Here is a 23,907-nt window from a genome sequence, read left to right on the forward strand (position 1 = left end):
GGTAGCTTCAGCGCGTTATGGAGGGGTTATATGCGGCCAGATGCATGTGGAGAGCTATTTCTTTCCAAGTGCCATTGCTTAGGAATCATCCATGACGTCGTCCTCGTAATACTGACATTGCGCACGCGTGCGCACTGACATGATTGGTAAGTGATGAAATCTTCAAATCCGTCGGACAAGTATCAACGGGCGTAAAGTCCATGGGTCGCGTTCTCTACTCAAGTTCGCGATGCGCTGTACCTTGTCAGCATTCTGGTGACTTGCGTGACTAAGCGACTTCGCGAGACCTGGACTCAAGCCCGACATTGAAAGTTTCGAACCTAGATAATTTAAACAAATTAGTTCTAACTTCCTAAATAAAAACGGATATATTGCACTTGAAGAGATTTGTGCGTCAAAGGAGGTACAAGAAAATTCTGCATGAGATCTACGCCTACGTCGATGAAATACTCATGATCTTTCAATCATTGTGTCTATATCGTGGTATACAAGTCTTATCCAATTCTCTTACTATACATCCTCCTACCTGCTACCCTCACCATACCATGGATGAATTAGCAAGAACGTTGAACAACAAGCTGTAGCCCCTCAACGGATGCTTAGTTGATTTTGTATTCACTTCCGCCTCCACACCAGCACCGTCCCTCGCCTTCTTTCTCGACATGTATTACTACATCCATACCCCGGTCCTTCAGGAACTGGTGCGAGCGCTCCCGCACGTCTTCTGGGTCTGCCATGCGGTTGGCGATGATGTGGATCACGCCGAGAATGCGACGTTGCTTGGGTGCGTGGCTATGATCGTGATCGTGGTCGTGATGATCATGCGAGTGTGAATGCACATGTCCGTGATCATGGCCGTGGTCGTGGGAGTGTGCGTGGTCGTGAGAATGCGAGTGAGAGTGGCCGTGGTCGTGTGAATGGGAGTGATCATGTTCGTGATGATCGTGCGGATGGTCATCGTGCTTATGGCCGCCTCCGCAATCATGGTCCTCTTTTGCGTGTGCTTCTGCATGCGCAGCACCTTCGTCTTCGAGCCAGAACTTTGGTACCGCGTATCCGACAACGCCTCTCAATGTGCCCAGTTCGCCTAAGGTATTCCTGATGCTATACTCGAGGTCGTTTGGCAGACTCAGCATGAGTCTTGCGCCACTCGACTTGACAAGCGGGATGGCTGACAAGAAGATCAGGATCGCGATGATGCAGGACGCGATCGGATCCCATCCAGACCAACCATAGTACTTTGTAAGAAGGGTAGATATGATGACTGCAACAGAGCCAAGCGCATCGGCAAGAATGTGCAGAAAAATTCCCTGCATATTTTCGTTGTCGTGGGAATGTCCATGTCCATGGTCATGTCCCTCATGTCCGTGATCATGATCGTGTCCATGGCCGTGGTGCGCATGGCCAAAGGCTACAAGGCCCACGATATTAACGATGAAACCGAGAATGCTGACAATCAAAAGCTCATTAAGACGCTGGAGTTCGTGACCTTCCCAGAGGCGTTCAAAGGCATCGAAGATGATCTCTAAACTGACCAACCTGCTTCTAATTAGCACAGACGTGAAGTATACATTAGGGTGACTTACAGGAGGAAGACGCCGTTTGCAAAGCCAGACAGCGTATCGACCTTACCATAGCCGTATGGGAAGCGGGCGTTGGGGCGCCACTTGCTCATCACTGCTGCTGCAAGTCCCACAGCGAGACCAGCGCAGTCGAAGAGCATGTGGATACTATCCGTGAGCAACCCCAATGATCCACTGACGAAGCCGTAGAAGAACTGCACCATCATGAAGGAGAGGTTGAGTCTATCAAAGTTAGTTGAATCTGCTGAGTAGAAGGTAGTGGACCTACACGCCAAAGTACGCAATGCGTCGCGAATCGCGCTCAATCAGCACGCTATGCACAATCGAGCCCGGAGTCGCGCGTGCGATGAGAAATGCCGAGATCCTAGAATGGTTTCCATGAAGATGATGATCGTGATTATGGCCGTGGTCATGGCCATGCGAATGCTTGTGCCCCGCATGTCCATGGTCGTGCGAATGGGGTACAGACGAACGAGTGTCAACGGCGACCGCCGCGATTAGCATAGCGCAAACCCAAGGGAACGCGATGTTGAAATGACTAAGAGCCTGGTGTTCCAAGAAGCTCAGGGCGAAAATGAGGATACCGCTCAATCTCAACCCCACCTGTTTTTGATTCCGTAAAGATGCGGGAAGTGATAGGAAAATGAGCGCCGTAGTAGATGCAACCGATAAAACTGACAACCCCAGGGTGTGATGCGATACAGAGGGTGCGGCAGAAGAAACAAATGAATACAAGATAGTTGTGACAGTTAAGACAAGGCCTGACGCAATCGTGAGCAGTTGGTTCTCGGTACTGTTCACCAATGGCGAAGAAGGCTTTGGCAGCGATGCGCGAGATGGCTTTTGAGTCATGTATGAGTCTTGGCTCTTTGGCCCGGTCATCAATGACCAGCCTGCTGTGGGAAGAGGCGGCGGGACCAAGAGTAGCGATACTAGAAGGGCCGTATAGCCGATCAGACTGCCTGTGACGTTGCGAGAGGTACATATGTCAACCGTCATACCCAAGAGAAGGGCCCCGCAGGTCACCTTCCTGGTTCTCAATGTTCGTCGGATGTCGTCCCAAGGTGTGTGCTTCCCAGGTTTCTGGTCTAGGGCACCAATGCCTGCAGCGACTGCTACTAACATGGCTAAGGCTGTCTTCGCTCCTCCTATCTGCAGAGATGCGTAGAACGGCAGTAGGACGCCGAGTATATTGCTTGCCACGCGTTTCGGCGCATTGCTGATAGTGAATGTGCCTTTCTCCTCCTTCCGTCTGTCGAGTGGCTGTAGACTGGAGTTGACTTTGGCTATTACACCGACTAGCAGCAGCGTCCCAGACGAGAGAGCGAGCGTATGTAGTAACGGGAAGCCACTTGTTGCGGTCGCGTATTCGAGTTCAGGTGATTTCTCTGCCACGGCTTCTGATAGACTCGACAGTAGCTCGGAAGGCGGTCTGACGCCGCTGGGGTATGCTAATGCGGCGAAAAGATACGGGAGAGGGATTAGGAGCGCTGTAAGGGCTTCGGGGAGTTCTAGCCATGACCTAGACAGTCTGTTAGTTGTGGCTTTCTTGATCATCTCAAGTAGTCCTTACGAAGAAACAGGAGGAGGCGGCGCATGCGCTGGAGATTCCTGTATAGGTGATACTGGCGAGAAACCATACTTCTCAGCGGCAGGTGTCTTCCTTGCCGGTGAGCGACCCAGATCCGATTCACCCCGCGCCCGTCCTTTTGGTCTTCCATTCGAAAAAGGCTTCAGCGTGTAGGTGGAATCGTTGGAGCCCGACCTCTCATGCCCGTGCTCATGCTCATGCGCAGGACCGTTGTACTCGGCATAGGGCGAGCGCACAGCGCCATACAGATGCCCGTTGCCGTTCATATCAGACCGCGTGTGTCGGTGGCCGTGGTCTTTCGCCGGCGATGAACCGTTCACGGTGTTATTCGAGTACGAAGAGGGATCCGGTGTGTATTGTGACGACGAGCGGCCATGGCTGTGTGTGTGCGAGGTGGGCGTGATAGGCAGCGCATATGTCGACGCCATTCGCAACGCCACGTTCGTCCGCCCGCTATGGGGTCGTCTTGACTCGGTGAAGGTAATTGGCCGAGTGGGGCTCGCGATGCGCGATGAAACGGTGCTCAATTGCCTTGAGATGGCGGTGTTGGAGGGGAAAAAGCAACGTGAACCGTAGCCAGCAAGCGTGAGTGTACTGCAATGAGGCGACGCAGCGCTTTGGCGTCTTGGTGTTTCGATAGCGGCGCGCGTTGCAGCACTATCAATAAGTTTCAGGGGTCTTACAGATTGACATGACTGTCATTGAGCGCCTTCCCCTTTCGGTCCTACCCCGGCTCAGATCTCCGCATCTCGTGGCTAGCCCTTGGCGTTGACGCACGCGGCGGCTGCCACGGTCGCCCGAGCCGCCTTGCAATTGGACAGCACTAACACAACACCAAAATGTTCGACGACTACACCACGCCCGACAAGGACGGCAACCTCTTGTCTGTCATTCTAGGCGTCGTCGTCACGTTGTCAACGCTGTTTACTGCGCTGCTATTGACGCTGCCTAGTCAGTATGATCCGTACAAGGATAAGCCGCTTAGGTTTGTGGGCGACGATGGAAAGGAGATCAAAATGAAGACAAAAGATGGGAAAGAGCCGATGTTATGGAAGCAGGGCCGCTCGGTGCAAGTGGTTGTATTGGGAGACATTGGACGGTCGCCACGGATGCAATATCACGCTCTCAGTATCGCCAAGCATGGTGGAAAAGTGTTCCTCGTCGGCTATCAAGGTTAGTAGCAGTCATCTTTGCAATACAGCAAGCAGCTAAATCCAGGAAGAGTCGGATATTATTCCAGATATCGTATCAAATCCTTTGGTCGAGATTATCCCACTCTCACCAGCGCCAAGCTTCCTGCGGTCGAGTAGCAAACTTCTCTTTCCCGTTCTAGCACCTCTCAAGGTCCTTTGGCAGGTATGGTCGTTGTACCGCGCGCTGGGCTATCGCTCTAAGCCTGCAAGATGGACGCTCGTGCAAAACCCACCTTCGATACCAACTCTCGCTGTAGCAAGCCTGGTATGCTTCTTGCGACGTACTGATCTAGTCATCGACTGGCACAACTTCGGGTACACCATTCTTGCTATGAAGCTTGGCAACAGTCACCCTCTCGTAAAGATTTCTGAGAAGTACGAGAAGATCTTTGCGAAGGCTGCGTCGCATCATTTCACGGTGACTAACGCGATGGCTCGCGTGCTCAAAAACGACTACGGCGTGACAGCAGAAGCACTGCACGATCGCCCAGCCTCTATCTTCCAGCCGATCGAACAGCGAGATCGGGACAAGTTTCTCGCACGACTACCGGAAACAGCAGAGTACGCCTCGGATCTTTCTGCGACTTCGAAGACGCCATGGAAACTCATCGTCAGTGCCACGTCCTGGACTGCCGACGAGGACTTCTCGCTTCTCCTTGACGCCCTCGTAGCTTATTCTGCAGAGTGTACATCTAAGACCTATCTGCCAAAGATTCTTGCCATTATCACTGGAAAAGGCCCCCAGAAGGAGTATTACCTTTCGAAGATTAGGGAGCTCAATCAGCAGAAGAAGCTATTGAACGTCGTCATCAAAACAGCATGGCTCACGCATTCTGACTACGCCCTTCTTCTTGCATCCGCTGATTTGGGAGTCTCTCTACACACATCGTCTTCCGGTGTCGACCTGCCGATGAAGGTGGTCGACATGTTCGGTGCAGGCCTACCAGTTGTCGGTTGGGGAAAGTTCGAAGCCTGGCCCGAGCTCGTCAAGCAAGGTGTAAATGGACTTGGCTTCCAAAGCTCTGAAGAGCTCGCCTTACATCTAGCTACTTTCTTCGGCAACGATACAAGGCTGAGGGAGACGCTGAAAGAGGGCGCACTCAAGGAGAGCGAACACCGGTGGGATGAAGAGTGGGATGGTGTAGGCGGGAAGCTGTTCAAGCTCACATAATCGATGAGCACTCACATGAGTGTAACAGATATATGATAAGACATGAATAAACTACGTTGAACGCTGACAGACCTAAACCTTCCCAAAACTCCAGTCCCAGTACTCCGCGCTTATAACTACATCAAGAAACACAAGCTGCCAACAGAGTTGGTATGAATCAGTTCAATCAAAAACCACACCAGAGTAGCCACCGTCACCGGTCATACATTCACGCGTCGCCCCGATAAATAGTGTATCAGCGCTTGGATCATTAGGAAGCAGCACTGTACGTTCTTCACCCTTACCATCATCGCTCTCGGTTGTCCCGGTGCTGCTTTCACCACTACCCTCCGCTGAACCAGCAATACCATCAACAGCCACCTCATCCTCATCCGCAATACCTATGCTTCCTCGCCAGCTCTCAGCCAGCTCCCTGTCCCGTTCATCAAGATCCGTAGCATCAAGCTCCTCGGCCAAGGAACGCGGCGACGGCACCACACTAAACCGAACGACTGAAGGTGTCAAAACTCCGGTCGAATATTCCCCCCACCGAGCAATCTCTCCGTGAAATTGTGTCACCACACGCTTGTATTGTGCACGAGGACTTGTCGGCTGGCATACCGTTTTCTTGAATTCCTTCCAAAGCGCAGCTTGCTTGATCCTTTCGCCAGTACCAGCCCATAACCTAATCTCTCTTTCTTCACACGCGTGATATGGTACTTTATCCTCGTACTCAATAACGAGATCGTTCATTTCTTGGTCGCATGACAACATTGCTTGCACTAGGTACTCGTGTTCTAGGTCTCCGTACATAACATCGTAGTACTGGTATTGTCGCTGCATGTCTTCGTGCAGGGTTGTGGTTAGATCTTCGATGATCTTGAAATACTGCAGCGTGCGGGTGTGTAGTGGCTGAGGAGAATCTTTACGTATCTCTCCCATTTTGGTTGGTTGGGTGATTGGCGAAACTGGATACCTAGGTATGAATGTGGAGGATTGTGAGAAAGTGTGCGTTTCATACGTGTTGATGAGCGTTGTTGCAACTCAGCTGTCTTTGTAGTAAATTGTGAAAACTCGGTGTCTTGGAGTAAATGAGTCTGTAGAAATGTTGGCGCAGAAAGGAATGTCACAAAACTCAGTTATATCGAGAACCTGCAAAGATGATGAAGTTTCGCTACCGGATAGAAGCGACGATACGGGAATGTATACATTCTAGATAATTGTTTCCTGGTTCGCCAATGTGCTTTGTGCAGAGAGAAATCAGAACCATGATTCGATCATCCAGAAAACTTCATTTAGTGCAGACGAATATTGGGCCAATGAGGTTGACGTTTTTGGTAAGAAGGCCTACCTATTTCCTGGGGTACCAAAGTCATTGATAACCAATCTGTGTTTCATTATACGTGCGGTCTACCGTAGCGGTCGTAGCATGAGGCTGTCGACCAAAGATCACAATATCCACGCTCTTACTTTTCCACCCTTCGCACCTGCCGCGTGAACCCAACTACAGCGTCAACTTGTTCTTCAGCCATGTATCTTGAGCACGTGGATGTGGATACGTAAGGCCTGTATGTCTGTGACACACTAAGTAGCCCACTCGATTGCAACAGCCATCGCAAAGCTCAGAAGCACGGCCACGAACATTGTTGCCGGAGACATTCAATAGAAGATATGACAAAGGCAGGTGTATCATGGGTAGGTCTAAGTATGTCGTGCGAACAGAAGAGAGATATAAACCTAGAAGAAGTCGAGAGAGGCGGTGAAGTGCATAAAGATGATGTGGATGAACGTTGTCGTGGTGTTTCGTTGGTCTGCAGGGTCGGCCCTTCCTCTCCCGGCGTGTCCGCGCCACCCTAGTCCCTGTTTTATCCCCTATCGCTATATTTGGGCGCGTGCGTACTCGCCAGCACACGCGCAATCAGCCAAAACGTCACTTCACATTCCTTTCTCTGACTCCCGATCCCATTCTAACAAACTTCTATTCTCTCTTTGAGTGTTTATTGCGCGTTAATCAAACAATTCTTCCTGTCCGAAACTTTTATCTACACACCGCGACTTTTGCGCGACTCTCACGAACAATTGATCTCGGTTTCTCAGCAACTTGCGCGACATGCTACTCCGATAGCCCAAGCCCGATACGATCTGCAGTCGGCCCATCTGGAACTGTTTGCTGCAAATACAACTGAACAATGATGGATCAGATCGAAGAACGATGGAAAGCTTTTGAGGAGAATCATCCCAAGATACGCACGCTTGTTGAGACCGTGAAGCCATACATTCCGCCGGTCAACTTCATCACGCTACACTATGCCTACTTCATCAGTGTTACCCTATTGGGCACACTCATTTTTTGGGGCTCGTCAAATCCATCCAAAAGCATTGGATGGTGGGATAGCATGTTCATGTGCATGAGCGCTATGACCGCTGCAGGACTCAATTCTGTCAATGTCAGCCAGCTCACTACATTCCAGCAAGCAGAGTTAGCCGTGTTGATGATGATGGGAAGTCAGGTGCTGGTTAGCTACTTCACCGTTGCTTTTCGGAAACACATCTTCGAGAAGAGGTTCGAGGATATCGTGGAGGGTGAGAAAGAGAGACGGAACGCACGGAAGGGCGAGGTTGGCGCTGTGGTAGGAATGACGGGGGCTATGTTTGGGCTGCCAATCATGGGGTCATTTGGAGAAAATAAGAAGGGAAGCAGGCCGAAAGCAGAATTTAATGTGGTCACGCCGCTGCAAACATGCGTTGAGGACATGCCACCCAGTACGCCGATTCAGGATAACCAAACGCAAACCGGATTATCGCCCATATCGCCTGGCGCAAGAGAAAGGAGTCTGGCCCAGCACGTCGGTTTTCTAGATCCTATACGAGAGCGCGTCTCCCACGACAGACCCATGTCAGCAACGACAGGACATTCGATCTACAACGTGCAGAGTCATCAGAGCATGTCGAAACGCCGCCGCTCGCTGGCCGAAGAGTCTGGAGTAGGCGATAGCTTCAACGTGAAGACTTTCGTCAATGAGCAAAAGCGCAACATTGGCCGGAACGGGCAGTTCTTCAACCTGTCTTCAGATCAGCGAGAGTACCTGGGTGGTGTCGAGTACCGCGCGCTGAAGTTCCTCTCCATGTTCGTACCGGCATACTTCATACTCTGGCAGTTCTTCGGCGGAATCGCACTGGGCGCCTACATGTCCGTCTACGAAAGGGAAGCTTGCGCTGTTAATGCGCAGAACCCTTGGTGGGCTGGCATCTTCCTCGCTATCTCTGCGTACAGCAACGCCGGCTTTACGCTGCTAGACGCAGGTTTCATACCCTTCCAGTCATCATACTACGTCCTCGTCATCGTAACGATACTGTCGCTCGCTGGGCCAGCCGCCTTTCCTGTCTTCGTACGCTTCCTCATCTGGAGCATGTCCACACTTCTTGATCTCTTCTCCAAAGACAAAGAGTATGGCGTATGGAAAGAAGGCTTCGACTTCATTCTCAAATTTCCACGTCGCGTGTATACCAGCATGTTTCCTGCGCGAGACACTTGGCTATTCATCGCAACCTTTGGCTCATTTGTAACCGTCGACTGGATCCTGATTCTTATTCTCAGTATTGGGAATCCGACGCTGGAAGTCATACCCCTTGGCCAGCGCATCTTCATCTCACTATTCGAAGGCTTCTCGATTCCCACTGGAGGCTACGCCATCGTCTCCCCATCGGGCATGTACTTTGACGTTCAGGTGCTGTGGCTCGTTGTCTTCTACACCGCTGCGTACCCTCATATCATCACCATGCGCAAGACCAATGTTTACGAAGAACGCTCATTGGGCATATACGAGGGCGACGAGGCTGAGCCAGAACAACTCCACTCGGCGTCCAGCTCGCTCTTCGATGTCGACGCTGCGATGCCTTCTCTGACCACCGCTGTATCACAGTCCGAGAAGACGTCTCTGGCGCCTATCAAGTCTCTCAGCAAAGTCGGCCGCCGCGGTACTGCATTTGTAGGCCGCCAACTTCAGCACCGTATGACGGCCTTCCAAGGTGTCGGTGTCGCCAATTTGCCCGCAGCGCCTGCTCCATTGAAGCGAGCAGTGACCATGGACTTCAATCGGATGTCAGTCCATTCCCTTTCTTCACACCCACCAACCCGACCGCCTTCTCTCATCAGCCAGCAAGTCCGCGGCCAACTTTCGCACGATGTATGGTGGATTGCCTTTGCTCTCTTCCTTATCGCGATCATCGAAACACATCATTCCATCGAAGATCCTCGTACATATAGTGTGTTTACCATGCTGTTTGAGATTGTGAGCGGATACACAACTATTGGAATTAGTATCGGTTTGCCGGATCAATCGTACAGTTTCAGTGGCGGCATGTACACAGGAAGCAAGATTGTTATGATCTTGGTTATGTTGAGGGGTAGACACAGGGGTCTGCCTGTTGCGCTTGATCGCGCTGTCAGATTGCCAGGGAAGAAGCTGGCGGAGATGGAGGAGGAGGATGCGGAGATCAGAAGCATGTTTTCTCAGTGAGCGAATGCGATTTAGCGATTAGCAATTTCTTTGAGCCTGGCCGATAGACTAACAAAAGCGATGGATGCAGTTCTGGAATCAGTCGTACATGCTGGACATTATTCGGAGACATTAGACTCCATTGAATTCGTCAGAGCAATCAACTACCCAGAGTAGCAACAACATCCACCTGATAAATTACCTCCACCACACCATGCACAAGTCCTTCTAACAAGCTTTGCATCCACACCATCTACAAGACAAGTCCAACAGCAGCGAGCAAACCACCAAGCCCCAAAGCCGCAGAAGCCATGTTCGCGGGTGCAGCATTGCCTGGGCCATCGCCGTTACCATTTCCATTACCATTGCCAGAAGCACCAGTACCCGAAGGACCATTACTGTTACCAGGACCACCCGAGCCAGAAGCACCCGTCGCTGAAGCAACGTTAGACGGCATACCAGAAGGACGCGAAGCAGTTCCCGACATGGTAGTCATGGGACCGGGACCGTTGGGAGAAGCGTTCGAAGCGTTCGGAGCGGCAGACGTACCGGAAGCAGAAGCCGGGGGCGCTGTAGCAGCGGCGGATGGGTTGTAGGATGTTGTACTAAAGGAGCATTCGCGGACGATGTCGTTGACGTCTGTGGGTGTGTTAGTATGGGGGTTGACATGGAAGGTGTAGGGAAGTAGGGGTGGTTAGGGCGTACCATTGTCCATCTCTCCGCCGTTCTGCATGATGCATGCTGCGCAGAGGGGGACGACGGTGTTTGCATTTTGGCCGTTGCAGATGCATTGGCGCTCGGCCGTATCGTCGTCTACAATGCGAAGTCAGTATCTGGATGCTCACTGGCCTGGACTAGACTCATTTATGGAGGAAAACTTACTGGTGCTGTTGTCACAGTCGCGTGTCAGCCTAGTGACAGAAGAGCAGACATCGCGGCACTGCATGGGAACATCGTCCCGGTCAACGTCCTGAGCAAGACCGATGGCCGAAAGGGCAAAGACAAGAGCGAGCTTCTGGAAATGCATTGTTGTGGAAGGTGTTGGTAGTAGTAGTCTCAAACGAGAGTCGTAGAGTGTTGTTGTATTGTTGCTGAGCAGTGAAGACAGTGGTTTGTGTTGGTGATGTCCTTCATCGTGGGAAGTCTGAGGGAACTATATACCAGTCAAAACTGCTCGCGTGCCTATTTTCCCTTCTCAGACAGCCTTGCATGCGCATCCAATCAAACGCTGCTCTTCCTCGCGCAGTCGCAGGGCTGACATCACACCGGGGGGATTACGTCTGACAGCAGACTCCGCCATGCGCCCCATCCAACATCGGGCCGTTGTCGGTTATCACAGGTGGAGGTTTGCCATGGGGTAGATGGAGATCAAGGCCTTGTTACCAGACGTCCAAGCATGGACTTAGATGGCGTGCCAAGCCTCCGTCACTTCCTAGATGCTTGGCGGGTGAGGTTATTGGGCTGCTCCTCCAGGACGATCGTCTTGTGTTGCACCCAGCACTGCCTGCCGCGACGCGACAGCTCTGCGAACAACACACACGCCTACGCGTAGCCAAGTGTCTAAAAGAAAGTTACAAGAATCGTCTAAAAAAAGCAGGATACACCACATGGCTTCGGTAATGGTGGGTCTTGGCAGCCATCAACTTGAGAATGCGGAGAACTTGTGGGTTGCGGTTAAGTGATCAATGCAATACTAGTGCATGAGGTCACAACAATGTGGATCGAGTCAGGCCCTCTTGTCGACTAAGGAAATCCTCCCCGCTTCACCTGCCCGTCAAAGCGTTCGAGCCTGATTTGATCAGGCTTTCACCAAGCTCTGCGGATGTTCCTGCCAAGTGTGAGCCAAGTGAATAATGCACATGTTCCATGCCCGCACCGCCATCGATTACGTGGTGGGCAGTCGCACGTCGTGTGAGGCTGTAAAGGCGGTATGACCTGGTTTCTTCGTTGCAAACTTGCAGAGATCTCGCGTGGAAATGCAGTGGTCAGGGAATAGAGAGAAGGATGTATGTTATTGCCGAAATATATGAATAGATATGGTATCTTGATGCGCCGCTATGCTACATGCTATGTGAAATGGACAGAAGTGTCAAACCTCATTTCAAGACGGTCAGTACAACGCCAAAGTCCCATGACGGTTGCCTCGAAAGGACAACTCAGAGAAAGTCCTGATGCTGTGCGCCGGGGTGGTGTACTATGCTGCAGAGCAAAGCTCTGCAGAAAGCTACGGGCGGTTGATCAACACCGGCGGTGGGTATGAATCGTGGCTGTGCGCATGGGAGTCATACTGACTTACGAAGAAGCTCGTTTTTATGAGCTGTACCCTCACACCTTGAAGATGTACATCTTCCTGTGTTCCATGATATGTGGATGTCGAGCACAGCAGAGTGTACATTCTCAGTGTAGACTCTGAGTGTTAGGTACAACTCATAAGAATCGAGCTTCTTCGTACGGGAGAGCTTTTGGTGAGCACCTGTGTAGCAGACAAAAGCCGAATCTCGGGATTGTCCGGAAAGCTCGGGGCTTCATGAAGCGATGTCGGGTGCTTTGCCGCTGGGCGTAATGGGCCGCGACCCTGACACGAAGCCCCGTGATCCTTTTCTAAGCCCTGACTGGACAGGTATGCGCATGGCATCCTCTGGCTTAAGTTCTCCAGTAAGCCACTGACCCATGTGCGTTTGCCATCTCCTGAGATCCTCCGCTTTCGTTGCTTCTCTTAGCCTTCTATGCCGCACCAGTCTCTCCGCAATCTGTTGAAGAACAATCTTAGGTGGCCGATATTCAGTCAGGCCTCCTGGACTGGCGATGTTGTCTCTCTCAAGATATGTCCTTGTCGCTTCCTCCATGGTTGAAAGTGTCTTGCCACCAGGAACTTCTTTCCTTTCGTTTGTTTGGGGGTTCGTCCATGGTCCCTTCACCCAGTTGTCGAGTGGCAGGCCTTCAAGTCCTTTATCGACATTCAGACGCTTATACCATCGATGCTCTCCTTTGGCTATTGTTCGCATCATCTTATGACGGTCTTCGCCCTCGGTGTACTTGATCAAGACATTCTTGAAGACAGCCAACTTCTCACTCCACTTCTGCAGTGCCTTGACTTTGCCCAACGGACCAGGCCAAACTGCCGCGAATCCGTCGTTTGAGGTATCTGGTCGTCCTGTTCCGATAGAAAGCAACAGTCCTGGCTCTGTGTCATCGCCCTTCAGCGAGGCGTGTTCACTATAGGCAGCGTAGGAGGGATTGTTCTCGCGAATTCCTCCATCTTTGAAGCTCATGCGCTTTCTGTTCTTGCCGCTGCCAATGTCGGCCGTGAGCATCTCGAAGTAGAAAGGAGCTGCTGAAGTGGCACGCGTTACCTGCCATATCTTCAACTTGTCGGCACCGGCGTTGTAAGACGTGACCCAGGGTGGAGCGATGTCGGGGTCGTATTGATGGTTGTATGAGCGGAGGAGGTAGGCTTCGTCGATTTGGCCGGAGTGGGTAGCAGTGAGGCAGATTGATTGACATATCCGCTCTGTCGGTTTGCGTCTGATTGAGGGTGCACCACCACTTGACCATGTAGTCGAGCTCTGCAGGGACCCTATCCCTGACTCAATCAACGGAACTCCTGCTGATGTATCCTCTTCCTCCAGAACCCATGGATGCCAGTCGTCTCCTGTGCATTTATTGTGCTCCTTACAGTACTGCTTCACAATATCTTGCACGGCCTTCTCCAACGGCTCATGGTGGTATTTGGTAGCAAGTGGCAGTACACTCCTTTTACGTCCAAACAGCTCGTGCCCTACTCTGCGGTATAGTTCGAGACATTGTGGTACGCTCATTCGTAATCTAGCCAGCATGACGGATATGAGGCCGCCCGTACTCGTTCCGTACATGTAGTCGAAATAATGACATGGTAGTAGCTCGTTCTCGTCGAATTCTAGTCGTTCGCTGCCTTCTACGGGGCCTTCGTCTGCTTGTATTCGGCGTTCGGCTTTGGCGATTTCGTGCATGAGGCGTTGGATGATTAGGAGGCTCGAGTAGCCGCGAATGCCACCCCCATCTATCGATCATGTTAGTATCTGCTCGGAGTGCTAATAAATGCCATAGTTGCCTCCAGGGTCGGCAATACATTCATAGCGTTACGCGCATCCGTCGCGCTACACCTCCTGGACCCTTCCCCACATGGCGAACCAACTTAACGTACCTAGCGTGAGTATCAAATCCTCCCAGCAATTCTCTTTGGTAACGTTCATCTTCCAGGTTTCTCCAGTCTTGTCCTGCTGGGTCGCACTGGTACCCGTCGTCCTTATACTCAGCGGCCTCGAGGCCGGCTCGGGGGGTTGCAACATGACGGCGCGCTTGCTGTGTTCACGATGGCGGTTTGGGACCTAAGGTATGGAGCCTTGCACAAATCGCGCACTGATGATCAGGCCAGGGACGTAAGGATGTAAGGGATCGACGCAGGATAGAATGGATATAAAGCTGTCGAGAGCCTCATGACAGCGCTGGCGCGTTCCTGCAAAGGGCGCGACGGTCTGCTGCAGGCTGGTGGATGGGTGGGTCCCGAGGTCGCGGGAGTGGCTGACTCTGCGACTAGCGAAGGGACTCTGCGAATACGACGAATTAGGAGAACGGATTCGCAACAGAGCCACTGCTAAGCCTTTGGGGTCCAATAAAGCGCTGGGGCTTGTTTCTGATGGCGTTGTAACCCTTGAGGTTTGTTATGTTGGAGTGATCAGGGGGATGATGAGTTTATGTGACGCGCAGGATAGGGTGATGAGATCCGCCGGCTCTCCCGCATTCCTGCCCAGAGTTTGGGATCGCGACGACAACTAGAGTGTGACTTTGCTGATATCCGAAAGCTTGCTATGTAGGCATACAATTTGGCATTGCTGCCTACGCCGAGCTGAAATGTAGGGCGGTGTACGAGTAGGCGGAAAGGCATTGCTCCAAGCTGCAGTCCTCCTCGAGCAAACCAAAACCTCCAGGGGTATGAGACTGTATCCAGAGTGATGCTCCCTTGTGATACTGGCGATGGGCGAACGACTCTGTCGGACTGCGTAGTAAGAGCGAAGAACGTCCGAAAGAGTCACCTGAATGGCGTTCTGGGGTCACAGTGTTGCAGGTGACGTGCATGTTGGATTCTTGCTAGTTCACGCAATATCGCCGTTGGAAGGTTAACGCGATGTGTCATAGAGCAGTAAGGTGAGTCAAATGGGCGACTTGAATAGGTATTTGGTTGGGATAGTCTCGGCACACTGGAAGGGTTCGTTTTCAGGTTCGTAGCAGGCTCTGCCGTTGGCCGACCGAGTTTCTCCTCATGAGACGACGGCTTTCGTCTCATGTTGTGCGAGATGAAACAATGCTAAATGACTGAAGTCTGGTAAAATGTACTTTGCTTGTGTATAGCTATTGCCTCAGGAACGATTCACTGCTTAGCACCAGGCCAATCACGGCAGTCGACGGCACAGCCGCATCATGAACCAATCAGCGAGTGCTTCGGCCGAGCCCGACATCATCTTAGCACAGCCACGGGGCGCGGCAGGTCCGTGTGTTACGCCCACCCAACGCTCTCTTGCGACCCAGGCCATCACCCCACCGGCTCTTGCTCTCAATTTCCACTCACGCGACTGACCACTGCCTTCGCCTATACAAGCACCTTCCACCAGTTTTTCAGGACCACAAACTTTTCTCAAGCGGGACAAGCACCCACTCTCGACACCCAACCTTCACCGTCCACCACCACCGCCCACCGCCCACCGCCCACCGCAGCCCTATCCTCGCCTATAGAGACGTCTCAGCCTTACCCTACCCGGAGCCGAACCGAAGGAATGTTACAAGAAAGCATGACGTTCAAGTCGGAGTCGACGTCTGGCACCACGTCCAGCAAGGCGAGTAGCCTGTTCGACCTGGACCAGAACGGCGACAAGTCTATCCTTGTGTACAAGTATCGCTCAGGCGCAAAGGGCCTAGAGGTCAAGACTGAGCGTGATCTCTGCACTGAACTCGACCAAGGTACGTTCTCTGTAGTCTGTTGGTGTGACTCCAACTAAAGGCAGCGCCCAGATCCGTCATTACCCTTCATACGCGTCACCAAGAAGCCTATACCGCGCGGCAACAGTCGGCTTGACATCCTCAACGAAGACCTACTCGCTCCCTCGGAACGCGAAAAGTACGCAGAGAAGCCTACGCTCAAGGCTTCCGTCGCAAATGTGGGACTGCCCACGCTCGCCAAGTGGAAACACATGATATTGGGCAGCTACGACGACCTCTACATCGTCTCGCGCTCGCATACACTGTCGCCTGAGGCAAGCAAGAACAACAGTCCAGAGTCGAGCCAGCACGTCAACTCGTTTCCTAGAGAAGCGGTCCACAGTGACGAGGCATAGGTGCGTCGCAGGACTGAGCTGGATGCCGTTGGAACAGGCGACTGGGCGATGGACGTCTAACATCTCTTGCGTCGTCAATGACGTTCGGCCTTCACATGACTGCACGCTCGTTACACGACTATACGTTTCCCACCTATCATTACGCGATACCCAATGAGCTTGGCGCTGGATGGAGTTTACATTGTTTTGGTTTCCTTTGGTCCTTATGTTGTCTGTCGCTGTTGGGTAGGAACGAGTACACTGCGTATTTTTGAATCGGGAGTGCGTAACTCTTAATTAAACAACCATTAACATTAGCCGCTATCAAGACATCTGCGTAAGACCGAACAGTGAAGAAACAAGAGACCCCTATGTAATGAGTGCTTTTCAGCGCCGAGGAATGAACCGCTGCAAGGGTAGGTTGTCGACAAACCAACGTCATCAAACATATGATTCGCTTGTAGCGGATATGCCTGTCAAAGTTCGCAGGAGCGACCTGACCCAACAAGGAAGAGACGTAAAGCTTTTCTCTCCGTCTTGCAGCGAAGGAACATGCTGCCTGCATTGTTTGTATACACGTGGGTGGCATCGGACCTTCTAAATGGCTGGGCGCAACGGCAGACCCATTTACGGCTCGTCCAGACGGCACTAAGACACGAAGGCCCACCAAGCCTGCACATGCAAGCGGGGAGCTTCACTCTTGGGCCCGGTCTCAGCGCGCTGGGGCCCTGCATCAACTTCTGAAGCTTCCGCCGTGAGCCAATATTGCTACCACTCCCGTTCTGTCGCGCAATTGAACGCCTTCGAGGTTTGCAATTGCCCGCATCTTGCCCAGCATGAGGTTTGTAGTCCCAGCAATGCACCCGCGCGTGCTTCCTCCAATCGTCGCACAGCGGGTGATGTCAACGGAAACTAATGCGCGTATCCAGGTTCGGTCAACAACTCAAGCAGTCGCTCAACAAGGAGTGGATCTTCTACTACATCGACTACGAGGGCCTCAAGAACTCGCTACGCGTCCACCACATCTGGGATGAGAAGTCGGAGCAGAGCTTCGTCGAGCAGCTCGAGAAGGAGCTCGACAAGGTCTACACGTTCCAGCGCGTCAAGGCCGAGGAGATTATCCGTCGCATAGCAGCGTCCGAAAAGGAAGTCAACGATGCCGTCGCGCGCGCCCAGCAGGACCCCCAGAACGCCGCGAACTACGAGGACGACTTTGATCTGCTCGAGGAGGACCTGAGCGACATTATCGCCGACGTCCACGACCTCGCCAAGTTCACACAGCTCAACTACACGGGCTTCCAGAAGATTATCAAGAAGCACGACGTATGTATTGTTGCATATCTGCCATTAACCCAGAGCTAATTGACTGTAGAAAAACACCAGCTGGTTCCTCAAGCCCGTCTTCGCCGCCCGTCTGAAGCGCAAGCCCTTCTTCCAGGACAACTACGACTCCTACGTAGTCAAGCTCTCGCGGCTCTATGACATTGTCCGCACACGAGGAAACCCGGTCAAGGGCGATGCATCCGCTGGAGGAAAGCAACAGAACTTCGTGCGCCAGACGACCAAGTACTGGGTACACCCGGATAACATCCTAGAGCTGAAGCTCATCGTCCTCAAGCACCTCCCTGTGCTTGTGTTCAACCCCAACAAGGAGTTCAACGAGGAAGACTCTGCCATTACATCCATCTACTTCGACAACACCGAGACATGGGAGCTATACCAGGGCCGTCTGAAGAAGACCGAGGGTGCTGAGGCTATCCGTCTACGATGGTATGGAGGCATGTCTAGCGACACTATCTTCGTTGAGCGTAAGACGCATCGCGAGGACTGGACTGGCGAAGAGTCTGTCAAGGCGCGTTTCAAGCTTAAGGAGAAGAACGTCAACGCATACCTCCGCGGTGAGCTCAGGCCCGAGCAGATCTTCGAGAAGGAGCGCAGGGAGCAGAAGAGGCCTGAGAAGGACATCGCTTCTGACGAGCAGCTGGCCCGAGAGATCCAGTACCGCGTACTGACCCGCAAGCTCGAACCCGTTACACGCTCCTTCTACCACCGCACTGCTTTCCAACTTCCCGGTGATGCTCGCGTTCGTATCTCCCTCGACACGGAACTTACCATGACCCGCGAAGACAACCTAGACGGTAAGAGGCGTGCTGGCGACAACTGGCGTCGCATGGACATTGGTGTAGACTGGCCATTCAAGCAGTTGCCAAAGGAGGACAAGGAGCTCTTCCCTTACGCTGTCCTCGAGGTCAAGCTTCAGACACAAGCTGGAGGAGAGCCACCGCAGTGGATTCGCGACCTCACGTCTTCCCACCTTGTCGAAGCTGTGCCCAAGTTCTCCAAGTACATTCACGGCACAGCCACGCTGAACCCCAAGCGCATCAACTTGATCCCATACTGGTACCCGCAGATGGACGTCGACATTCGCAAGCCTGTTAGTCACAAGTTTGGTATCGAGCGCCCCGGTGCGAGCAACGACATCAGCACTAGCGGCAACCTCGATGACGATGATAGCGAAGACGAGGATGCCGTCATGGGTCTTCCTGCTGCGAACGGCAACGAGGACGATGACCGACTAAGGCGGCTGCGCGAGGCCAGGGATGTCATGGAGCAGAACGAGATGGAAAGAACCCGCGACTACGGCACTCTTACGAATGGCAACGATCCCAATGCGCTGGACATCGAAGAGCGTGTCGCCGCAGGGCGAACTCGCGACGAGGATTACCCCATCTACGATTCTGACAGCGACGACGAAGACGAGGAGTACGAAGCAGCAAAAAAACAAGGAGGTCTCCGTTATGCGCGGAAGTGGGTAGAGCGCACTGCGACCAACGTGGGCTCCACAATACTATCAACAGTCGCCACCGTTATCCCCAAACCAACTCCTACCGACGTCGGTGAGGGAGGCTTCGCCCTTGGTGTGCCATCATGGAAGCAAAAGGGGGAGGTGAAGAGGTTCAAGGCACCAAAGGGCAAACGTAAGTTACTCCAATCATCTCACGCTACCAACACGTACTAACATGATTCCAGGCATCCACGTCCCCGTCCGTGTCGAACCCAAAGTTCAACTAGCCACCGAGCGCACTTTCCTCTCCTGGCTCGAATTCTCCATCCTCATCGGTTCCATTGCCGCTACATTGCTCAACTTCGGTGACCCTCTTGCCTTTGCGGCAGCGTGGGCATTTACTATCATTGCTTGTCTTGCGCTGTGCTACAGCGCAGGACTGTATTTGTGGAGAGTGAACAAGATCAAAGAGAGGAGAGCGGTTACGTACCATGATCGCTGGGGACCCACGCTGCTCTGCTTCGGATTGTTCTGCGCTGTTGCCGTCAGTTTCGGATACAGGTTCGGAAAGGGCGGTGTTGATGGTGGGTTGAAGGGAGATATCAAGGGTTGAATAGTTTGTGATCATGGGTATGGATGGATACATGGCTGGGGGGATTCGACGTTTTGAAGTAGTCACGACTGACGGATGACCGGTTCGAAGTTGATGGGAAAGATGCATTATTGGCGTTACGTGTACATAAAAGTGTACATAATAATGGGTATTGTTGTACTTTGACTATCTCTGTAACCCTTTGCAAGCAGTGAACATGGTCATCCGAAGGCTTTCACCAGTGACACCGAAAGACAGGATTGTGTGCACGTGCTGTCCCGCGGAGGGCCGAAGGGTATGAATCGCTCTCGCCCAAGGCCCTATGCAGGTTGAAGAGCGCCGTGAGCTGTAATACCAACGCTTCTGGTCAGGATTCTGAAATTTGACACTTGGGTTGGGTATCAATCAGCGTTTGCGTAACTTACAACTCGCACTAGACTGATGTGATTGGCGGCAAATGTGAATGTTCAGATCACGAATGTGGTGTCAACCTTGGCAGGCAAACGCGAACCATGGTTCACAGATCGTAGAGTCACATTCTATAGTTAGAAAGTCTGCTGCCCAGCGACTTTCAGTTTCTTTTATACATTTTATTGTACTCAAACATTTGTCGTACGCACTTGAAGACCCTATCGAGCAATGTCCGACCGCCGCAGCAACAATCGCACTGACGATTCCACAACGTCCGAGTTGCCAATATCAGACTCACTCAGGAGTTTGATTCTCAACACAGTCAATGCGACGCGGGAATTTTTCGAGTTTACAGATGAGGATCAACGCAACTCATCCCCTGAAGTTATACTTCGACGTATGTTGTCCACCAAGTCGGCAATATCAACGAACTCGTCTCTCGCTGAAGCAAACCAACGTGCTCGCGACGATGCAGCACTTCCAAAGTTTTCCAACGTCGGTCAAGGTCAATGTGGCATAGTTTTCGCCTTGAAAGGCACTACTCTGGTCGCCAAACTGCCCAACTCCTCGGACAAAGAAGATGAGCTTTACACCGACTTCCAAATGCACCAACTCGTGTACAATACTTTCGCAGCCTTCACATCTGTCTGCAAGGACATCCATGTTCCTGAAGTAAAAGCATGGATTGGCCCGCAGAGTACAGAATTCTGGAAGGACAACGCCACTCTATTCCCTTCGGTCGTGAAGACGCCTAATTACGGTCTCGTATCGGAGCGCATATGGCCCCTTCCTTTTCCGGTACGCGAGGCCATTGTCGATGCATTATGCCCAAAGGCAATCCAGGACAACAAGAGCGACTTCCTCAAGCGGCCTGAAAACAAAGATTGTCTGGTACGACTGTACATGGGTAGACGCAACGATTCGCGCAAGATGGAAGCAAGGAACGTTCGACTTCGGAATTTCCCCCTCCATGTCGATGAGATGGAGCGTCTGGGTCTTGACACGCGCTCTTTTGCTATCACCATAGCAAAATCTCTGGCCATCCTTCACTGGAAGGCTGGTGTAGATGCTAACGACGTGGAGTTTGTTCTGGGTAGTCGTCCACAGATCGCTGGCAAACCGACAGTAGAAGATGTGCTCACTGCCAACAAAGATACGGCAACAGAATTGTACCTTACCGACTTCAAGCACCGCACCTTATCCCTTTGGCTTTTGGACTTCAATCAATGCAAGCCTTTCAAGCACAACACAGCTGGAGTGAATAAACTGGTAGAGGGATTCTGGTTCAACGATCCCTACTATCCTCGTCCTAATGCCACCAACAAGGCTGACAAAGATCTCTGGAACGCGTTCCAGGCCCATTATCTGGAGGTTAGCGCAGAGCTTACCAACACCCCAGGGCCAAAGATGTTCGTTGAAGCAGTGATAGCAAAGGGGAAAGCACGACCAGGTGGTAGCACGTTTGGTTAAGGGCCTGATGCATCACAGGAGTTGAGTTCAAAATCTCCACCGCTTGTGTCATGATCGGGACTATTGAGCGCAACCAGTCTCTCTCTCTCAAAAAAAAGCGATTAAACACGTTCAAGTGTTGCTGAGATAGGCGAACAACGAGAGATCATCGAGAAGGCGTGCCCTACCAGCAGTGTACAATAGAAAGGCCATAAGATATACAAAAATCTCTCAATCAAACTTCCCTTAATTTCTTGTCCATCAGTCCTTTCCCCTTTATATCCTTTCCCTACCGCTCAGTACTTCGGCTTAAACGGCAACGTAGCCATGACCGTCCCCACCTCCGCCTTCACCCCAAACAACCTATACAACCACTTGATAATAACAAAAAAGCTCTCTGGCTCGCCCATATGCTTGAACCCCTGCACAAATCGCGCCTCCTTCGGCGCCCCATGCATCAACGCAAGATAATAATCATCAATCGGGAAGATCTCATCCTCCGTCCCATTTACCAGCAGCAACCTCGCACATTCCTGCCTATCCAGCGTACCATCGTTGAGCAACGAGAACTTGCTCATGGCTTCCTTTTTAAAGGCCTCGACGTCGTTGCCGTAACCCCATTTGTAGGCTAAGGTGTTGGCGAGGTCGAAGGGGTACTCGAGGTGGTTTACATGGGACAGCCATTCGGGGGAGAACATGTGGTGGCAGCCTCCGCCGAGGGCGACGACGCCCGCGAGTCGGGAGGCGTGTGTGTGCGCGACGCGTATGGCGTAGTAGCCGCCTGTGCTGAAGGCCCAAATGGCGATTTTGTTTGCGTCGAGACGCGGTTGCGTGGCGACCCAGTCGAAGAGCGAGCTGTAGAGGCGGTCTGGAGATGTTGGGTCGGACGCCGTGGCCGGACAGTCGCCTGTGCCGGGTATCTCGAGGACGATGGTAGCGACGCCTACGCGCCGCCAGCCTTCCATCCATACAGCTAGTTCGGTGCGGTATCCGTCTAGCCCGGTGAAGATGATGAGGGTGGGTACGGGGGTGTCTTTCGATGCGCTGTCTGGGACGAGGTGGTACACGGGTATGTGTTCGCCTTCGTCCTGGTTGCGGTGTTTGTGTGGGATCATGACTTCGTGGACGGGGTGTTCTCGCATTCCTAGGCCTTTGATGCATACTTCTTTGCCTAATTTCCAGGCTTCACGTTGGACTTCGCTGCGTGGCGCGGGAAAGCGGCTGATGCGGTATACAGCGCTGGAGCGTAGGTAGTACTCCGATGCCTTCTCTTTCTCGCCATTCTCCTCGGCTTCTTCGGCTATCGACTTGAGCTTTTCGGCTTGTGGGAAGTAGATTTTGGCGTATTCGTCCCAGTTGTAGGGCTCTTTCATGTCTTTGGATACCATCTCTTTTACTATCGGCTCGAAGTCGGAGGCGGTGGCGAACATGAAGGGGTAGACGCCCATTTCTGCCTACCAAGAATCAGTGAGTTTGAACTAATATGATTGCGGTCTTCGTATGTGTAGTTTGAATGACTGGTGATCAACATACAGGCTTCTTCCACTTCGTCTCCCAAAGCTGCTCATAAGACTCATGGTGCTTCGCCGGCGTCTTCAGCTTCTCTTGAATGAAGAACTTGCCTCCTGGTGCTGCCATATTTCGTACAGTATTCCCTCAGTATAGTGTAAATATATATCTTCTTAGTATTACGCAATCTGTATACGGAGAAGTAGCAACGCGTTGGCGAAAGATGGACAGTTGAAGTGAAGATGCACCAGTATTCGATTTTAAACATCATATATAAGCTGCCAATCTATTCATAGGCCTCCCGCTCGGCACAAGTTCACGCACGCCGATAATGTTGCGGCATTGGTGTCGCGGTTCGCTGTTCGGGCATTAAACGTTGCGGCAGGGCCCGCGGGCGGGGAGCCGAAAACTGAAACCCATTGTCCATATACAGCACGCGATCACACTGTCCTGTTCTACTCAGACATCGGCCCCGGTCTCTCGTTACGAATAAAACATGCGACTATGTCTGCACTCGTCGAAGAGAGTGCGTATTATGTACGAATAGGCTCTTTTCCCTCCCAGAGTTGTCCTTCAAGCCGCAAATCACCCAAAAGTATTCCCCATGATTCAAACAAGGCTTTAGCAGAAAGTGTCTTGGTATATGTCTCTGGGGTGCATCACGAGAACATTGGCAATTACTCAGAATTTGAGTTCCTTAGTCCGTCCCAAAGTCGTTCATGTTTTCGTGTTCAGTTGTCTAGGTCTGATACATTCGTGAAACATGGCTCATGATCCGTATCCCTATGATTGCCAAAC

The 23,907-nt window shown here is 52.1% G+C and overlaps 10 protein-coding genes across 10 annotated transcripts; 5 read left to right on the forward strand and 5 right to left on the reverse strand.

The window, feature by feature from the left end:
• Positions 1-270: 270 nt before the first annotated feature.
• BKA58DRAFT_327944 (cation efflux family-domain-containing protein) lies at positions 271-3,867 on the reverse strand. The gene is made up of 4 exons (XM_046168115.1): positions 3,157-3,867; positions 1,852-3,105; positions 1,587-1,805; positions 271-1,539 (listed from the first exon to the last, which is right to left on the reverse strand). The coding sequence occupies exons 1-4, from the start codon at positions 3,600-3,602 to the stop codon at positions 600-602; spliced, it is 2,859 nt and encodes a 952-aa protein (XP_046030660.1). The 5' UTR covers positions 3,603-3,867; the 3' UTR covers positions 271-599.
• A 113-nt stretch (positions 3,868-3,980) lies between these two features.
• On the forward strand, positions 3,981-5,646 carry BKA58DRAFT_425558 (chitobiosyldiphosphodolichol beta-mannosyltransferase). Its single transcript, XM_046172934.1, has 2 exons — positions 3,981-4,347; positions 4,397-5,646. Exons 1-2 carry the CDS (start codon positions 4,014-4,016, stop codon positions 5,536-5,538), a joined length of 1,476 nt encoding a protein of 491 aa, XP_046030661.1. The 5' UTR covers positions 3,981-4,013; the 3' UTR covers positions 5,539-5,646.
• A 54-nt stretch (positions 5,647-5,700) lies between these two features.
• On the reverse strand, positions 5,701-6,459 carry BKA58DRAFT_433549 (uncharacterized protein; the record flags this gene model as incomplete). The annotated part of the gene is made up of 1 exon (XM_046173199.1): positions 5,701-6,459. The coding sequence occupies one exon, from the start codon at positions 6,457-6,459 to the stop codon at positions 5,701-5,703; it is 759 nt and encodes a 252-aa protein (XP_046030662.1).
• A 979-nt stretch (positions 6,460-7,438) lies between these two features.
• On the forward strand, positions 7,439-10,182 carry BKA58DRAFT_8050 (cation transport protein-domain-containing protein). Its single transcript, XM_046175939.1, has one exon. It carries the CDS (start codon positions 7,707-7,709, stop codon positions 10,035-10,037), a length of 2,331 nt encoding a protein of 776 aa, XP_046030663.1. The 5' UTR covers positions 7,439-7,706; the 3' UTR covers positions 10,038-10,182.
• Positions 10,154-11,256, reverse strand: BKA58DRAFT_8047 (uncharacterized protein). Its single transcript, XM_046175938.1, has 4 exons — positions 10,899-11,256; positions 10,722-10,829; positions 10,566-10,655; positions 10,154-10,451 (listed from the first exon to the last, which is right to left on the reverse strand). Exons 1-4 carry the CDS (start codon positions 11,041-11,043, stop codon positions 10,270-10,272), a joined length of 525 nt encoding a protein of 174 aa, XP_046030664.1. The 5' UTR covers positions 11,044-11,256; the 3' UTR covers positions 10,154-10,269.
• A 1,152-nt stretch (positions 11,257-12,408) lies between these two features.
• Positions 12,409-14,714, reverse strand: BKA58DRAFT_8059 (acyl transferase/acyl hydrolase/lysophospholipase). The gene is made up of 2 exons (XM_046175942.1): positions 14,200-14,714; positions 12,409-14,055 (listed from the first exon to the last, which is right to left on the reverse strand). The coding sequence occupies exons 1-2, from the start codon at positions 14,342-14,344 to the stop codon at positions 12,542-12,544; spliced, it is 1,659 nt and encodes a 552-aa protein (XP_046030665.1). The 5' UTR covers positions 14,345-14,714; the 3' UTR covers positions 12,409-12,541.
• Positions 14,715-15,528: 814 nt separating this feature from the next.
• On the forward strand, positions 15,529-16,695 carry BKA58DRAFT_372160 (uncharacterized protein). The gene is made up of 2 exons (XM_046169099.1): positions 15,529-16,010; positions 16,062-16,695. Exons 1-2 carry the CDS (start codon positions 15,827-15,829, stop codon positions 16,382-16,384), a joined length of 507 nt encoding a protein of 168 aa, XP_046030666.1. The 5' UTR covers positions 15,529-15,826; the 3' UTR covers positions 16,385-16,695.
• A 381-nt stretch (positions 16,696-17,076) lies between these two features.
• BKA58DRAFT_8076 (VTC domain-containing protein) lies at positions 17,077-19,819 on the forward strand. The gene is made up of 4 exons (XM_046175944.1): positions 17,077-17,204; positions 17,293-17,686; positions 17,736-19,341; positions 19,394-19,819. The coding sequence occupies exons 1-4, from the start codon at positions 17,200-17,202 to the stop codon at positions 19,759-19,761; spliced, it is 2,373 nt and encodes a 790-aa protein (XP_046030667.1). The 5' UTR covers positions 17,077-17,199; the 3' UTR covers positions 19,762-19,819.
• A 452-nt stretch (positions 19,820-20,271) lies between these two features.
• Positions 20,272-21,759, forward strand: BKA58DRAFT_446044 (zinc finger protein-domain-containing protein). The gene has a single exon (XM_046174172.1). The coding sequence runs from the start codon at positions 20,380-20,382 to the stop codon at positions 21,619-21,621; it is 1,242 nt and encodes a 413-aa protein (XP_046030668.1). The 5' UTR covers positions 20,272-20,379; the 3' UTR covers positions 21,622-21,759.
• BKA58DRAFT_8114 (Alpha/Beta hydrolase protein) lies at positions 21,759-23,612 on the reverse strand. Its single transcript, XM_046175955.1, has 2 exons — positions 23,134-23,612; positions 21,759-23,054 (listed from the first exon to the last, which is right to left on the reverse strand). The coding sequence occupies exons 1-2, from the start codon at positions 23,236-23,238 to the stop codon at positions 21,897-21,899; spliced, it is 1,263 nt and encodes a 420-aa protein (XP_046030669.1). The 5' UTR covers positions 23,239-23,612; the 3' UTR covers positions 21,759-21,896.
• Positions 23,613-23,907: the final 295 nt, after the last annotated feature.

The sequence above is a fragment of the Alternaria rosae genome (assembly GCF_020736505.1).
Source record: "Alternaria rosae strain MPI-PUGE-AT-0040 chromosome Unknown BKA58scaffold_1, whole genome shotgun sequence".
In the NCBI taxonomy this organism is placed as follows: Eukaryota; Fungi; Ascomycota; class Dothideomycetes; order Pleosporales; family Pleosporaceae; genus Alternaria; species Alternaria rosae.